Source organism: Centruroides vittatus, unplaced genomic scaffold (genome assembly GCF_030686945.1).
Source record: "Centruroides vittatus isolate TY-2023 unplaced genomic scaffold, ASM3068694v2 contig_1168, whole genome shotgun sequence".
Taxonomy (NCBI): Eukaryota; Metazoa; Arthropoda; class Arachnida; order Scorpiones; family Buthidae; genus Centruroides; species Centruroides vittatus.
In genome coordinates this window covers 1,597,367-1,616,198 of record NW_027120749.1, presented here as the reverse complement: position 1 = coordinate 1,616,198, position 18,832 = coordinate 1,597,367, and the positions used below count along the sequence as shown (strand labels likewise).

The 18,832-nt window shown below is 28.2% G+C and overlaps 1 protein-coding gene and 1 long non-coding RNA gene across 3 annotated transcripts in view; both read left to right on the top strand.

The window, feature by feature from the left end:
* Nucleotides 1–18,832, top strand: part of LOC136981793 (uncharacterized protein ZK1073.1-like) — a 96,282-nt gene that overhangs the window by 71,017 nt on the left and 6,433 nt on the right. For both annotated transcript variants that reach the window (XM_067278170.1, XM_067278177.1), the window contains exons 3-7: nt 6,773–6,836; nt 6,907–7,024; nt 11,983–12,045; nt 12,402–12,462; nt 12,541–12,627. In XM_067278170.1, coding sequence (XP_067134271.1) covers nt 6,773–6,836; nt 6,907–7,024; nt 11,983–12,045; nt 12,402–12,462; nt 12,541–12,627 — 393 coding nt within the window. The remainder of the gene's footprint in view (nt 1–6,772; nt 6,837–6,906; nt 7,025–11,982; nt 12,046–12,401; nt 12,463–12,540; nt 12,628–18,832) is intronic.
* Nucleotides 17,462–18,431, top strand: LOC136981890 (uncharacterized). Its single transcript, XR_010881801.1, has 2 exons — nt 17,462–18,000; nt 18,034–18,431. It is a non-coding gene; the product is annotated as an uncharacterized lncRNA (long non-coding RNA).

Genomic DNA, 18,832 nt, shown 5'->3' with positions numbered 1-18,832 from the left:
GTTGAATGGGATGGCACGTTGAACGAAAATTGGCAAATCTACAAGTGCGAAAAGTGCAAATCCACTTAAAATATAGGGATTGAAGCAACATTAGACATCATTGATGTCAATGTGTTACGCCGGATGTTCTTAAATATGATTCGACATAAGCAACTGTATACCTATATGTGCGACAGGTGAACACCTTCAATATCATCTATGACAGTGATACCAGGTTTCTGAGTTTATTACAGTATTATTCCTGTGTTTCCGATAAGAAACATACCGGGGCTACTTTTTCGTGCACTGTCCTGTATAAACTTCTCACAATTCGGATAAATTTTATATTATAATTTTATAATATAAAAATAGTGAAGTATTGGAAATTCAAATTAAATGGATTTAAAAAATTGTGTGTATACTTTAGATAAACGCATTTTGACCTTTTGTACATATTTTTCTATTGCAAAGTTATGGAGTGGTGAGGAATGCAAAACTCACAAATAACTGTTATATTATTCATATTTTCGATATTTATAATTTGGTCTAAATTTAAAATAATGACAGATATACAAATTTAATACAGCATTTCGGCGAAAATTCGATGAAATTGTTAAAATATTAATAATTACTAAACTGGATTTTTTAACCATCCAGTCAAAAATTTTGTCTCAAATTCTTTGTAAAATAGAAAAATATTTTTTACGAAAAGTTTATATAAATCTATTTCTTTAAATTGCTAAGTGTTACAACCTCGTTTTTAAAGTAATATTGAATAAAGCACAGCAAAAAATTTTTTAAAAATTATATTGCGTTTTTCGTTTGTAGCGAGAAAATTCCATATATCATATCCGACGACAATTGAATTTCTTTTATTTTTTTTACATAAAAATAACCCAAATATTATTAAAAATATTATCATTACTCACAATGATAAATAATAGAAAAATTATCGACATATGTCAGAATAAAACATTCGACTTGTGAATGCTAAAGCAAAAAAAAAATAAATAAATAAAATAAAATAAAATAAATCAATGAAATCAATGTCTTGGAGTATCCATTGGGTTTATATTCTGTTAATGAAAAGATCTAATAGTTTTATATGTTTTGCTTTTCCGTATTGTTTTTGATAATCACGATCGTAAGTGATAAGTCACTACAATTTTTAGCTTATTTTATAAACTAGTTAACTATCTACTTTATAAAATCAAATATAAATACAATAAATTAATATTATAAATTTGCTATATAAATTTTAATAGTCGATTTGTATTTAGGGATTCGTTAAATATTCTTAAGTTTTTAATGTAAATATTTGACTTTCTTTTTATAATTCATATTTAAATTTATTAGAGATCTGAGTTTATATTATCAAGATGAAACGAATAACATTTTTATTTGATTATGAACAATTAAATCACGAGTCATATTTATTACAAGTAATAAAATTTAAAATAATTTATATAACATATAACACGCGAAGAAATAATGTTTAAATCATTTTAATGATATATGATATTTGATAAGAATTATTAAATATTATGTAGAGAAATAATATAGATAAGATACACCAACAGTCACGTTATATATGTACAGTATATGTATTTAAAACGTTTAGATATAATAAATTCCTGTATTTATAGTTTTCGTATTTATGTTAGTAAATATAACTTAAGGACTTTTTAAATTTACGTTTAATACTAAAAATTAAAGGCAGTAAACTAACAATTAATCTGTTATAAAATATCTACTAATAGTAAATATATTTTTGTTTTAACAGACCAAAATTTTACAAACATAGGGAAAACATTATATTTTATGTTATTAATAAAATTATATTTATAAACAAGCAAAACTAAACTCATTAGATCAAAGCTTAATTTGAATGAGAGTATTTAGATGTTATATATTTATATAATATTTAAATCATATTGCACAGTTTTACTGAATTAATTATAATGTTGTTGTTGAATTATTTTTGTAAGTAATTATATTTTAAAAGGTGAATAAACTATGTCAAGGTTGGTTTGTTATATTAATTACGAAACATCCAAATCTATCAAAGATTACAAGGATAAGAAGTCTTTTTATATAGGAAGCAAATTTCATATTCTTGTTTTGCATAACAGAAGATCGGTGAAGATAAAACACAGTTTATATATATAGTATATAGTGTATATATATATATATATATTAATTGCAAATGTTTTCGTTTACTTATTTGTACTATTAAATGATTTTAAAAAATTATAGCCTAATTCTATGTGAAGAATTAGGCTATAATTTCAAGTTACATTTGCATTTTTATTCAGAATAACGCAAAAAATAGAATGATATAATCTACACACACCAGTAGTATTTAAATAATCTACTTATAGATTCGAAATTCTGTTTTGCCCTTTAACATTTTGACTGACGCCAAACAGGCACCGTCACAATCGTTAGGACGCGTCATTCTCCATGTTGATGACGTCATTGGCGACAATCTTCCGGAATTTGTCGATCGATAGATCGTAGTAGCAAAACTCTAGAAAATAGTCAGTGTTATATTGATTTATCAGCTGTTCATTAGACTACTTTAAACCTATTTTTGCAGAAAGAAAATGTTTTCCTTACATTTCATGTGCTATTCATAGTATGCAGACATAAAAAAGGAAGATTCATTTATAAATTTCATTCTAAATTAAACACGAATTTGTGTATTTGTAATATAATGGGTTTTTAAATATTGAGTTTAACAATTACTTTTCAGCAATATCAAAAGCGCATTTTTTTAAATCTGTGAGCTTTTGGAAAAATATCGTGAAATAGATAATTATGTAATTCTTCAATCTATCGTTTCGTTTTAAATTTGTTTTAAAAATAGGAATTCCGCAGAATTCAATTCAATAACTTATTAAATATTTAACAAGAAATGTCTATTAATAAGGTTTATGAAAATAATCCATAATCAAAATGAATAATAATAATAATAAAAAAAGAAAAACATTTAACTAGTTTATTAACTAAACAGAAGCATTACTAAGTTTATTACTAATCTTTTAAAAACTACGATATTTTTATTTCGTTAATACAAATAGTTATATTATTGATATAAAATAATATATATATTTTTTAATATATACTTTGAAGAATTATCAGTCAGTATTTTATTTCTTCATTGTAATTCGTTATATAAATGTATGAAATATCCTGTATTTCATTTATGATGATAAATGATAATAAAAAACTTCAAAAAATTGAAATCACAAGAGATGAATTTCAATGAATTGTTGTTCTTTGGTATTTGTTAGTGTACACTTTTTTTAATAGGCAAACAATAATTCTAATTTGTTTAATATACTTATTATTAAGTTTCATTTATAAATATGTAATAATATACATAAAAGTTAGTATATTTCTGTTTTTAAAAATTTCAAGTATGTTTTTTATCAAATTTAAAATATAATTTTGGTGACAAGAGTTTTATCGTTATACAGTATATATATATATAAAATTAACTGTTTATGAACGCAATACATAAAAATATTAATATGCATTATCGAAATAAACTTTTTCAAGATTTCCTAACATTTTGTATATTAATCAAACTTAAAAACTCCAATTTTATATAACACATTATATCATATTGGTTCAAATGACTAAACAAAACTCATAAATAAGGTCAAATTTCAAAAACAAAAGTATTTTCAAATGAATGCTATTGATTGACTAAAAGATCTATATTGAAAGTTACAGGATTATAGTGGAAAATTTTTTACAGAAACACCAAGATAGCATTATCAATATTTAAATTTTCAGTAAGTTATTAAATCTTTAACGTTTGTGTAATCACCGTAGTTGTGAGACTATTAAGTAATAAACAAGTATACGATCTGAATCGAAATAAATGTTTTTTAGAAAATACACTTTGTGTTGGTGGGCTGTTTAATGTCCTCTTTAAAATACACTTTATTTATTTGTTTAGTTAAATACAATTAATGTTTTTAAAATGAAAACAAAATTTAAATTTGACAATAAAAAAAACACAAAAAAATCCCAGTTAAGAGCGATGACTTTTGGATTTGAAAAAAATTACCAGTTAATCTAATTGGGCTGCAACTTGAAAAACTTGTAGACCTATAAATTCCCACTGTCATCCATCTGTCTTTCCTTAATCTCGAGAACGGTGTTAGATCAAGACAAGATATGGAATGATTAGGGGCAGGAATCCCCAAATAACCATATTCCGGTACGAATCAGAAGTCATATGAATTAAATAACGTGACTTCCTGTGTGAATCGGAAGTATTTAATTCAAAAATTTCTCCCCTTTCGGAGTTAGATGACTGGCACCGCTCTGTTGCTAACGGAAAAGTACGATGTACAGGGGCAAGACAATACTAACTTGAGGTGGAGAGCATACATTTTAAATGAAATAAATTAAAAATATGATTAAAAATTGCAGCCGGGCATTGTGACTATATCACAATAAATAATTTCTCGTTACATATACGCATTTTAAAATTAAGTGTGATAATTTTCACATATGACATATGCACTGGACATTTTGTCCCTTAAATCGAAGTTTTAATAACGAAAACTTAAGAGGAATAATTTCGTTGAATTATGAGAAATTTCTTTATTAAAATATATATATATATATATATATATATATATATATATCACACAATATATTTGTGTAAAAAAACACTAAGGCATTTTAGCACAAAGTTAAAATTTTGTGTGGTGCCATCTGTTGAGATTTTATTTTAAAATGTTTACATTAATTATTAATACAGCCAAAAGGCTTAATTTTGAAGGTAAATATGAAATTATATATAAAAAACTGGCATTTACAATTTTTTTTTTGTAACGAGTAAAACTTTCATTGACCTCACTCGAGATATGACACGTTTTCTCTTTTTCTCTACCTTTAGGCTAACCATCAAAATTTAATAGCATCAATGTCCCATAAATAGAAATTACACTACCAAGTTTGAAAATCTTTTGGTTCCTCTAATCCTGATATATAATGCAAAATACTAACTCACAAACGAAGACAGTTTTGTAACGTCCTTTTTCTAAGCTTATTGAGTAACGCAGAGAAATGCAAAAAACCGAGAGGGGTCAAAATTTGACCATATTTCCCCTTTGTTATATTCTATAAAAGCTGGGAAAGCAAAAATGGGAAGTCTTGAAAATTAAATACAAAAATTTATATTATATATATGCTTTTAATGTGCTCAAAAATATTTTTTAAATTTAAAAATATCTACAGTAATTGCAAATATTTGCAAATAGTCTTTGGCTAATTATTTTGAATTTTATAGATTAATTTAAATCTATAAAATTCAAAATAAGATTACCTTTTTCCTTTTTAACTCTTTCCGCCCTGTGGGTACTAAGGGGGTCTCTTTTAGCAAGCCCATTATGGGTTTGGGCAGGCCCACAATAGGGTGGCCAGGTAGAGAGGGACATGGCCTGTATATCTGGACAGATCACCCCCGTAAAATTCTTGAAGATTTTTTGACCTATTCGAATTTGATCTCTGGTCCCCCAAGAGCGGTAGTTAGGCTGCCACCTTAACCGCTTAGCCATCCGGCTGTCGTTTTTGATTACCTTAATACAAATACTTTAATTTTTTTTATCTGTATAAAGTTTTGTAATTTGAAGGTATCAAGAAGGTATTTTGTAATAACAAAACTACTCGAACTGTTTATTAAATATTCATCTTATTGACTGCTATCTTGATTTTAACATTAGAAGAATGTTTTTTGATAGCACTCCAGATGAAAACAAAATATGTTGTCATATCAGATTTTACTTAAACTGAGCTTACATGATATTTCAATAAAGGTAGATTGATGAAGGTAGATTTAAATAAATATAAAATTTAATTAAAATTATAATGAAAAGTTAGAAAAAAAAGGAGAGATTAAATTTTTTAATATATGGATTAAATAGTGCTAAATTACTGTACTTAACGCTATTTGATCTTCTTTTGTAACTAAAAGATCAAAAAGAGCCTTTAAACATAATTATTATACGAAATAGAAAAATAACTTTTTAAAATGTAAGTTAATGAAATTGTAATTAGCTATGCCAAATAAATTAATTGAAGAAACTCTTTTCTAAGAAAGCATCCAACCAAATATTGTAATAACATTAATCTATAACAATGATTTTTAAAAAGTAAAAAAAAAAGTTAACATGTAGGAAATACTGTTTGTATAAATTTTTCATAGTCTTTTATAGGAATGACAATCATTAAGAAAATTTAGTTATGTTACATAATAAAGAATATTTGTATAGAATAGAGAATAAAGAATAGATAAATTTGTAAAACTGTCATATAAATCTGATCCAGAAGGAAATGATGAACTTGAACCTATGTAATATTTTTTTTTAAATATTGAGTATAAAAAAATAGAAAAAATAAATCTTTTAGGTATTCATAAGAAATCTGAATTTTATTATTCATAACTGATGATTCTGCTGCTATTTTAATTGAATCAAAAATAACTATTGTAACTATTAAGAGCTTTTCAATATATTAAGTTTTCAAGGAATTGAATATTCATATGTAAATTATGAAATAGATATAAGATTTGTTAGATTGCTGCTGTTTTTTTAATTAAATTTTTTAAAATGATTACATTCTTAATTAGAAGTGATTCTTAATTAGAAGTGATTATTAAAACTATAAATATTTGAATACTTGTCTTTTAATTAATTTTTCTGTCCTGTGGATATTAAGGAGGGATATTTGAGTAATGCTGTTTTTAATGTTAAAAATTTTTATATTTTAGGGAGATCTGGAAAATCTTGAAAAAAAGGCTGTTTTCCTCACAGTTCATGATATTGGAAGCAATCGTAAATATTTTCTTCATTGTTACTGTTGTATTGTTTTGAAAAAGACTAATTTGTTTTAATACTTGCATAGATTCATCATTCAAAGATTTTGTGGATCATCCATGTATGCTTGAAATAAAACAGCGATCAGTTTTTGTTCATGTTGATATTCCTGGCCAAGAAGATAATGCTGGAGATTTTCCAAATGAGTAAGTTATGAACATTTTTTTAACATATATAATTATATTAATATATTTAACATTTATTTTACTTTAGTATGTTATAAATGTATTGATTGACTTAATGTAGAAATCTTCAATAAAGAGAATTTATATATTAAATATTGTTTTAATATGTAAATTTTAAAGATAATTGATACAGATACCATAAAATGGGGTGGATAGGGACACTTTTTTTGGTTTCTGTGTGCTGTTACTGTATGAATGAATTTTTATATATTATTATATTTATATTTCCTTAGGCCTAAGCTTGCTATAAGTTAGTACAGGTTTTTTCCTCTCCCTACAAATTTGTTATATACAATATATACAGTACTGAGTTAAAATTTGTAAATAGATTAAAATACATGTCATTAATTAATATTATAAAATTGAAAATTTCAACAAAATGATTTAAATTGTAATAATAAAAGTATAAAATTATCTATACTATGATCTTGATATTTAACAGAAATATAGAGCAATAAAAATTTTGATTTATATTGCCATGTATTTGTATATATAACAAATCTATTGAGCCAATAATTGTCACATGGGAATGGATACATTGAAAAATATTTATTGGTGCAATAGATCTGTTAGTTTTACATGGAAATTTTTAACAGCATAAGTGCAAGCAAACAGTTTGCAAAAGAGACACTAAATGATCCAGCAGTAGATCTATCTAGATAAATCTGCTGCTGGATATATATATATATATATACACAGTATAAATAACTAAAATATAAAGTTGCCAAAATTTTAATGTACACATTTGAACCTAAAGATGTATCTTCTGATAGATCTGTGAGCAAAAGATTTTTAGTTTACAATTTTAGAAATGCTTGAACAAAACAAATTTTATTTTGCATACTGTTTGTATTATAATATTTTCACTTGTAGATTAAATAATACAGACATCTTGTTACACGAAAGTCAAAATAATAATAATTTTTTATCTTTTTAAAATGTTAATTTTAACAGAATAATTTCAATTTTTTTAAGTTGATGCAGTATCAGTTATTTGTACTTTTATCAACACAATTTAGTATACTATTGTACTGTATTGTACTGTATTTATTATATTTTAATTTTCTTTCCTGCATTATACTGATTGTGATAGATCACGCAAACATCATTCACATGAAATATTTTTGTAAACAAATCTGACATCAATAATACAGAATCTGTAGAATCTGAATAAAGATTAAATCAAATAAATTTTCCAAATTGTATTTTGATTTTCTTGTGGTGATGAATCTTATGAATCTAAAAAATATCAAATTAAGAATCAAAAGATTTGCTTATATTTATAGAAGTCAAAATTTATTATTGGATTAAATGTTTTTTAGGGCAGTTCTGCTCCATCTTCAGATCTGAATACAAAAAGTTTGAATTTAATAAACAACTAGAGCATTTTAAATAAAAATTAAAAGCTTTCAAATATTATTCTATGTTCATTGTTCTTTGTTATTATTAATATTCTTTAAAGTTTTATTTAATTAAACTTTTAAAAACAACAAGAAATTTTTAATGTAGTTTTTTTCCTTTGGAATTATGCAATAGATAAACTTATTTGTTTATAGATTATTAAAAAAAACTTAAAATTATAAAGACTAATAAATTAAAATTTCAGCTAGTATATTTGGAATTTGTATTTCATTAATTAGGCTGCAATTTGGAAAAATTCTATACCTATAAATTCCCACTATCATTCATCTCTCTGTCTTTCCTTAATCTCAAGAATGGAGTTACGTAGATAAAAGCAGAGACCAGATATGGAAACCTTAGGGATAGGCAGCCCCAATTAACTATATACAAACTTCCAATGCAAATGAATGTCATGTTTCAATTCAAAAATTTTCCCCTGGAAGGAGTTAGATAGATGACTGCAGGACTCTATTGTAACAGGAAAAGTATGATGTACAGGGGCAAGACACTACTAATTTGAGATAGAGAGCATATATTTTAAATTAAATTAATTAAAATATGATTAAAATTGCAGTCTGACATTGTGACAATGTCACAATAAATAATTGCTTGTTGTGATCAGACAGTAAAAATTATTCAAAGAATATTCATATTTATAGTTTAAGCAAGAAATATTCAGTTTGATATGAAGTATTATGTTACCTCACTGGCATTATGGTATTGCCTACATCTAACATAAAATAGTGTTTTCTTGATATGTGTGAATGGAAAATACAAAAAGATTGCCTTTTCACTTATATAACCTATAAGTAAGTGAATAAAAGATTGAAATTTTCAAAAATTTTGTGGAGTATATATTAACTACAAGATGGAAAATCATCCAATGACTAAGTTGATATCTAAATCATGTAAGGAAAACTTTGCTTTTACAATGAAACTAATATTTTTAATATCACAGTACTAAAAATGTCCTACTACTGACAGATCCTGTTAACATATTGTACAGCTTTTAAATTTGAATTATTCAGATAAGCAAGATATCTAAGCTCTAGAACAAAAAATATTATTATACTATTAACTAGGATGGTAAAATATATTTTCTTACTAATATGTTTATGATTATAACTAATTAATTGAAGATGTTCATTTTTATTATTATTGTGGTGTTGGTGGACCATCCATTAATTATGTGTACTGTACAATTTAAGGAAGGGAGAGGATTACGAAAAGTCCATCATTGTACAGTACATGATAGGGAGGAAAGGATCCAGGTATTCTCTATGCAGATTTTTTTGTGGTATTACTATTAGGAGCATATAAATTTGTCCTTATAAGCCTACTTACTTGTTTCTTGAATAAATTATCAGTTAGAAAATATTTATAAAACTTTAAGAAGTCATTTCTTGAATGTCTGGGATCCATGAACAATACTTTGTAGACCCCTAACATTCAAGAAATTTTTATACATGTAATTAAAGGGGAGGAGGTTTGCCAAAAGTACATCATTGTACACAATGGGGAAGGAAAATCAAAAGTTGTAAAAATAATTAATGGATGGCCTCTTGATGGAATATATCCTATTTGGTTTAATATCAGTGCTTACTGGTATGCTGGACTAAGATTAGAAAAAGCAATTACTTCATTTATATACTGTTTATGCATGTATCTGTGTTTAAAAATGATGATATGAGTTTAGTATGATTGCTTTCTGTAATGTGATGCATGTGCTGTTGTGAAGCCTACTGTTTCTGACCTTGTGTAGTGTATGTATTATGACTAGGGTCGCTGCATGATCAGATGCTCAATTTAGAACAAAATGATAACTGATAAAAAGGAGGATTGATAAAAGAAAATTATATTAATAATAAAATTATGGCTTATTTCAGATAAATTTAGGTTACAATTAACAATTTAATATTATACTACATAATTTAGATAATTATTATCAGTAATTGAATATAACACCATATATAGATATATATATTATTTATTTATTATGTCTGAACTTATATTTTTTATCCTTCTTTGCATATTTCAATAGTTCTATATCATTCTGTACATTTTCAAAAAATTGTATGGAATGCTTTTAAAAGTGACACTTATAAGTAATTCTGCTTTAATAAGTTCAAGAAAATCCAATGGTGACTGTAGTGCTTCATGGGTAAAAATGGAAGTTTGTAGCAAAATGAAACTTTTCATTATTGGTGGAAATTATTGCTGTCAACAAAGGTTTTTATTGTGTCAACAAGATCCTATATGTGCATCCAGAAATTAATTGAACGTTCTTGTATTTTTTTTTTAATTTTTAAAATGACTTAATTTTTGAACATAAAGTTTTTTTTGTTTACAAATGTAAAGTAGGACAATTAAGCTTTCATGTAGGACATAGGATATCTGTTGTATTACAAGACTGTCCTACTGAAAGTAGGACACATGGCAAGCCTAATTATGACATCTGTGCAAGAAAGAATTACTGGCACAATAAGTAACTTATCCATTCTACACAAACACTTTATTTCATGAATGAATTCTGAGTATTTGCTATTTTTTCAATGTATGTATTTTGTATGTTGTGGGTGTCTGGAACAACTGTGTCCATGTTGACTGTGATTTTATTTTCTTTGTCAATGATTATGCTGTGATGGATTTTTGTCTGTGGTTATGATTCAGCCATAATAATTTGTGTGTTATTTTCTGATTGTCTGACATGTACTTAGTATGGTTGCTGAGTAGGCCTATAGTTTGTGTTTTGATGTGTTATATTGCTCTTTAAGTTGATGTAACTAATGAGTTTGTGTTAAAAGCTTGAAACCAATATGTTTTACAGTTTTGTGTGTGGGTAAGGGATTTCCTATTAGTGATCTTTTAAAATGTGCTTCATGTAGTTTCTTGTATTTATGACCTGGTCTTTGAAGGGTTCTTGATTGCCATACCTGTCCCCAAAGAGATCTGTGAATCAGCCAGCTGTTTGATGCAGTTCTGTCAACATTATCCTGGCTGAGATAACTAAGTCCTTCCAAGTCAAAGACTGCTTGATGGTGTTTGTATGTCTCATATACTATATTAGATCTATGTCAGAATTATGTAGGTTTAACCCCAGATGAGTATGTGAATACTGGGATGATATATGTGTTGATTACTTTTGTTTGAATGTTACGGAAAAAGTCACAGTAATGTCAAATATCACTTAATTTGATGAATCCAACTAAATACTTTGTTGGCTGATAAGAATGAAAGAAAACCCCAAAATAATTACTCTTCTCTTGAAACAAAATGTTGCTTTTAAGTGCATTCAACTTATTTTTGAATATGCAAATCAAACTGAATCCAAATATTTAAAAATAAAATGTCTAAACAGCCTTAAACGGCATGTTTAGCATTCAATTGTATTGATAGTATTGAGTTTATTATTATATTTATATGAAAATCTTACTTTCTGATGAGTTATTGAAGTATTTAGTAGTAGCATAAAAATGTCAATGTTCTGTTTATTTATTTATTATTAATTTTTATAACAGTGTGCCATTTCCTACCATTCAAATTTTGGGAGAAGATTTGGTGTCAGTTTTAGATTATTTGAAGTAAGTGCACTTTGTGTTTTACAGTAAGTTATATTGCCACAGATTTTTAAGGCATGGATCAACCTAATTGGATGACTCCCATCAATTTTCAAAAAATTGTTGATTCTGTTCAAAAGTCTGATGCACTTAAGGAAGAATTTGATTTTGGATGTTCGAGTGCATTGGACATTCTCTGAATGTGAATTAACAAACTTTTATTCCTTTTGTTTTGACATTAATTAGTTAACCTTTGTTAATTTGAGACTTTAATAAACTATATTCTGTCCTGTGACAATATTAATAAATTTTTAAAATGCATTTTTTTATTTATTTAAACTGTTTCCATTAAAATAAATTTCACTATCTTATTTTATCAGAATAAAATTAGTTGTTGGATTTGGTGAAGGAGCTGGTGCTAATGTTCTTGTCAGGTTTGCTGTATGTTATATTATTTGTTATTGTTATTTAAATTTTTAAAGATAAACCTTTTAATATTGTTTATATGAAATTTTCCAGATAGCTCATCCTTCAAGAGTTCTTGGCTTAGTTCTTATTCATTGTGTTGCAACTGGTGTTGGTATAATGGAATATTTCAAAGATAAGGTATAAATTTAAACATTTTAAATTTGTTATGAAATATATTTAGTAAATTTTGAGTAACATGTTATTTTCAACTACTTTGCCATTTCAAGAAAACTAACTTTAAATATAAAGTATTATATTCTATTAACTATATTTTTATGATTACATTATCATTTTTGGAACTTTTGTTTTATTGTTAAGAATTTAAAAATACATATGACTATTAATGCTATTTTCATTCTTGTTAATATTATTATGCTCCTTGGCAAGTCTTGAAAATATTAAACATAAATTTCTGTTTATTATCAGAGTATTATCAAAATCCTGTTTAGGAAGATTTGAATTAAATTATATTCACATTTGTGTCATTGAAACATTGCTTAATTAAATAATGAACTATTCTTCTATTCACATATGATATGATTTACTTTCATTAATTTAACATATTCTTTTTCATTGCACTTAATATAGTATTCAACATATGGTTGTTTTTGAATCTTTAATCAGCTTTATTGCATTACAATTATTAAAAGAAATTATTTAATTTCTACATTAAACAGTTAATGAGGAACAATTTTTTCATCGGAAAAAAACTAATTTATTAAGTTAAATGTAGAAAACTTTATTATATATTTGGTACATCTTTTCATCACAAATTTAATATAAAACTTTCAAAATATAAATTTTTGTTATTTTTAGTATTTTTTCTTATATATCACAACAATAAATGTGCTAAATGTGTTATAAAGTAATAGAAAAAGTAAAACCTCAAATTCTAAATTACTTAACAAAAGTATAATTTTTAACACATTGATTGCCAGTGTCATTGGGTGAAATGTTCCTCAATGCCATTCTCAGTTTGACATGTTATTGTATGCAATACTCAGTTTACAGCATTTATTGTTCAACCAAATTAATAATAAAAGTTTTTTTGCCAAAAAACTTATGCAAGTTAAGTCATAGTATATGAAACAACAAAAAATTCTTCAAACAAGACCAACAGGTAACTTCATCAAATCAGGTAAAACCAAAATATAATTAGAAATGATTATAATAAAATATTTGACATCAATTGATCAGCTAAAATGATTTTATTACTAAGCACTAAGAAACACTATCAGATGGATGAAAAAATTTGCTTTACATATTTTGAAAATAACTGTACATAGATTGGTGTTAGGAGGAGGGATGTATTTGGGTCCACATTGTGGAACATCGTGTACCGCGAACGGCACTATTTGATCTGTATAATTGTAATATGGTATGTTCAACACCACTCTGTGTTGCTTGCGCACGGAATGTAGTAACCACTGGAACTTGCTGTCTAATTTCTTTTGTAGAATTTTTGTGGCTCTGGTCGCTATACTCTGTATCTTGCCCAATTGATCGTAAAGTGTAGATGGTTCGCAGCTGTTGCTAAATTGCAGATGTACTGCATAGAGGCTAAGCTTGTTTTCTGCAAGGCACTTTCGTTTGTTTCTAATTAGTTTCGCAAGAAGCGTTTTTTCCACATTTGGAAGAATCCCTCATAGACATGGAGGAAATGCCCTATATTTAAGTGAAATGCACTTAGGAACGACATTATGTGTTCTGCACTTTAAAAGAAACCATAGTTGGGCATGAAAAATAATAGTTCTCTGGCATCATAGCTTATCTCATTCTTATTACAGATGTCCCCCATCATGAATCCATAATTTATCGATTTACCCACTCCTATTTGCTATGAATATGACCATTTTTGATGCTAAAGGCAGGATCATGTTTTATGAGAACTCATGTACCATTAAATTAACTACATATAGGATTAACAAACTGACTACTAAATCTGCCAAGATTGGTAGTCAGTTTGTTAATCCTACATAGTCTTATTTATCATAGTCTTATCATCATATTATCTATCCAATTCATTGTAATATTTCTGAACCTGCTATTGTAGAACAATGTCAGAATAAGGTAATTGCTGGATTATACCTTTGTATGCATTTTGTTTTGATTTTGGAAGAATTTAATGATATAAAATATATAGTTATATATTATTTTGAATTAATAATAATATATTTTATTTATAATTTCATAAAACAGATATTTGGGCTGCAGTTTTCAAATTGCAGATCAGTGGTATGCTGTCCATGGAAGCTGTAGAAGTGCAGCTTCCCTTGTATTTTCTAAAATATAAATAAATATTGTGTGATTATTTTCATATTTTAACGTACTTTGAATTAATTAAAATTAATATTTTATCATAACCACATTATGTATCTTATTACAAATTTCTATACTATGTGTGAAAAAAATGTTAAGATTTCTATTGTATATTTGAATATAAATTCGTATATACATATTCCCAATAGAAGTGCTGTATTGTCGAATGCAGGATAACTTCCACGGTGAAAATATCTGAATCGAGTAAAGCAGCCAGATTATATGCATTTGCGCATACACTTTACAGAGCACCAACCTCATACAGTTTAGCTCATAGATGTGACACACCAAAATATGTAATGCTTCCAATGATTCTATCCAGGGCCAGCACACACCACTGCTATATATATTCCCACTGTCATCTGTTCTTAAGAATAGAGTGAAATAGATGAAAATTAAGACCAGATATTAAAGGTTTAGGTACAGTACAGTAAAGGAGTTCCAATTAACTATATATGAACTCTGGTCTGTACTGGATGATTTTTTAAAAATTGCAGTCCAAAATTGTCACAATAAGTAATTAACTTATTTCTTATTATATCACATCTTATAAAATTGTGTTTAATAGCATTGGATAAGTATTTTGTATTAAATTCACAAAAAAATGGAAATTCCAAAGTTATTTATTTAATCTTATATAATAGCTATGTAAAATCCATGTTTTACATAAGAAGCAAAATAATTAGTTTTAAGATTAGTTTTTCATAATATTTCTTACAAATATACAAAACTTCTTTTCAGTAAAATCACTTTTCTATAATTATTCTTTAGAATATTTTGATATAAGATATTAGATTTTGCTTTTCCATTACTTTATGAATTCAAACAACTTTTATTAGAAGCCTGGATTTAGTAAATTAAATATACTTGAGAAAACTTATTATTATGCTATCAAACATTGCTTCTGCAGATAATGATCAAAACTCCTGTCCTTCCTATACTCCAAAATCTCTTAATCAGACAGTACAATGAATAACATGACTCCCATGAATATCATTTTAAAAAACCTATACTTTTCTTCACTGCCATGTTTCCATAGAACTTCTTTTTATCTTTCAAAAATTCATTTGATAAGTTTAAAGTACAATTTTTACATAGTACTTTTGACTCTTCACACCAAACATTGATAAATTGATACTGGCATTGATAACTTGACAGTGACCCTTTCCTAATAACTCCCTTCCATTATACAAATCAGAAAATTCTGAAGGAAAGAATAACAGAAGCAGAATAAATGAAATGAATTGTGTGTTTGTGAAAACTGGCAAGCATTCTACTTGGAAAGCCTGGATACTATGTGGCTAGATGCCATTTGTGTAATGATAGTTATATTTTATTTTATCTTAGAATATATTTTTCCTTCTCTTTCCTATTACTATTATCTTTACTTCCTGGAACCCTTCCCCGACCGGTGCTTAACGGCTTAACAATAGGCGACCCCATTATGGACAATAGGACTGTACGCAGCCCTCAGGGGTAGAACTAAGACGAAGGAGTCATTTTTGAGCAAGAGCTGAAGGAGGAAAGACGAGAAAAGGAGAGCTCCCGTATGCGTCTTTGAGACCATGTGGGTGAAGACAAAGAGGACTTTATGTTTAGTGAATATATTGACTGTTTTTTCGTCATTAAGAAGAGATCCGTCATATACGCCGTTATATGTACCGTTATATGCACCTCATCGTATTAGTGCCGAAATAGTTGGGTACCCATTTCCTTTTTTTCTTCTCCTATCTGTTATTTTATTGTCCTAAGATTCTTCTATCATTCTGCATTAGTTATAATTAATTATAAGTTTAGAAGTAAGGTCTATATATATTTGTAATCACCCTTTGTAAGATAGTTATTTATGTATCGGAATAGTCGTCACGAGACCTGAAGCTTATGTTATTAATTTTTTTGTCGGGTTCCGTACTAATATATACCTGTGTCGGGGATAGAGATATTATAGCTGGCATCCCACAATCCTTCCTGTATCTATATACGCGAATAAAAGATCCTGTTGTAAAAAATTATTCCAGTTTCTTTGTGTACTACATTTGCGAAATTCACAACTATAATTGGCAGTTTTGCCTTCCTAGCTTGACTACAGTTGTTGTTTTGATTCCCATTCAGACCAGATCTTTTTGTATTGATTTCTCTAAATTAATTTTTCATTAGTTAAACATTATTTTGTATTAACTTTAATACTTCTAATGCTAATTTATGTTAATTATCATATAAAATGAGCAATTTATCAGTACTTGTTCTTTTACAAAATCTGCCAGATGTAATATGTCAAGTTTTAATATCAGATATCTGCTTAAGAAGTATCTATTAAGATACTTCTTAAACAGATATCTGTCTGAAGCTAAAAAGTGAGCCTGTGAGTGTCTACTAATACACATAGCCAGAAATGAATTTAAGAGGGTACAGAATGCAGCTTCACTACCCTTCTGGGGACTTTTCCTGAATGAAGCAAGGTACCATAAGTAGCAAAAAAATTTTGCAAGGCATATTGTTTCCTTTCTGTATCACTAAAAATATTTTTGGATCTATTGTATGAGACTAAAACAATGTCAGACTAAGAAGATTGCTGGATTATTGAAAGTAATGTGAATTCAATGATTTAATCATGATACAGGAAATTAATACATTGTATTAATCAAACATATATACACTGCTGGCCATTAAAATTGCAACACCAGGAAGGAATGATCGTACGAACATCAAAATCATATGAAAGGAAGAAGGGATTGGAATATGTGAATGATTAGTATTTCAGCGCATTTAGACGACACAGGAGGGACAAACGACATCTGAAACACTGCATAAAAGAAAAGTTGTGCAGTGGCTTTCTCATTCGGAAATCGCTTTGTAAGGTCGGGGTTTCAGCAGAATATCATGTTATGCCTCGAATAAGAAGAAGAAATACTTACCAGCAAGTGTCGGAATTCGATAGAGGCAGGATTGTTGCCTATCGAGAGTGTGGATTATCGTTCTGTGATATTGCCACTCGCACTGGTTGAAATCCAACCACTGTCATGCGAATATGGAATCGTTGGATTGCTGAGGGTCTTACTGAATGGCATGCAGGATCTCAACGCCCTCCCATGACTAATGCCCGAGAGGACAGACATATTGTGAGGTCAGCCGTGCAAAACCGTACAACCACATCACGGACCATTAGTCAGGAAATGGGCTTGTTTGCAGCAGGTCCAGTGTAAGGTGTGACGACGTTTGGAGCAGCATGGACTGTCAGCACAGCGACCATTACTTCGGCTTCCCTTGACAATGCAGCATAGAGAGAGACTGCAACTCTGGTGCGCCCAACAACAAAGCTGGATACAGGAGTGGCACAATGTCGTTTTTTCAGACCAGTCCCGGTTCTGCATGCAGCATTCTGATGGCTGTATATGTTTCTGGAGGCTCCGAGGAGACCCCTCGTTGCCTGCTTGCATTCGATATCGTCATAGGGACCCTGCACCTGGTATGATGATATGGGCAGCCATTGGGTACACGACACGCACATCTCTAGTTCGGATCGACGGTAATTTGAACGGAGATTGGTACACTTCTGACATCTTATGTCCAGTGGTTGTGCCCCATCTTCGAGGCCCATGAAACGCCATCTTCCAACAAGATAATGCAAGACCACATGTTGCACGTTGTGTTCTGACCTTCCTCGATATAGAGGGTATTCGATTGTTGCCCTGGCCTGCATGGTCTCCAGATCTCTCACCAATTGAAAACATCTGGTCATGGGTTGCTGAGAGACTGGCCCACCATCCCTCTCCAGTGAATATGGTTGATGAAGTGTGGCATAGACTTGAAGCAGCATGGAATGAGTTGCCCGTTTCTGTCATTCAAGCCCAGTTCAACTCCATGCCTAACCGGATAAGAGCCGTTTTAGCTGCCAGGGGTGGCAACTGTTTCTATTAATTTCACACCCCTGTAAACCCCAAACTGCTTGCAAATTTAATCACTTTGTCTTCATGCCATACTGTTTACATACAATAAATATCTTTTTTTATTTTTATTCCTTCCT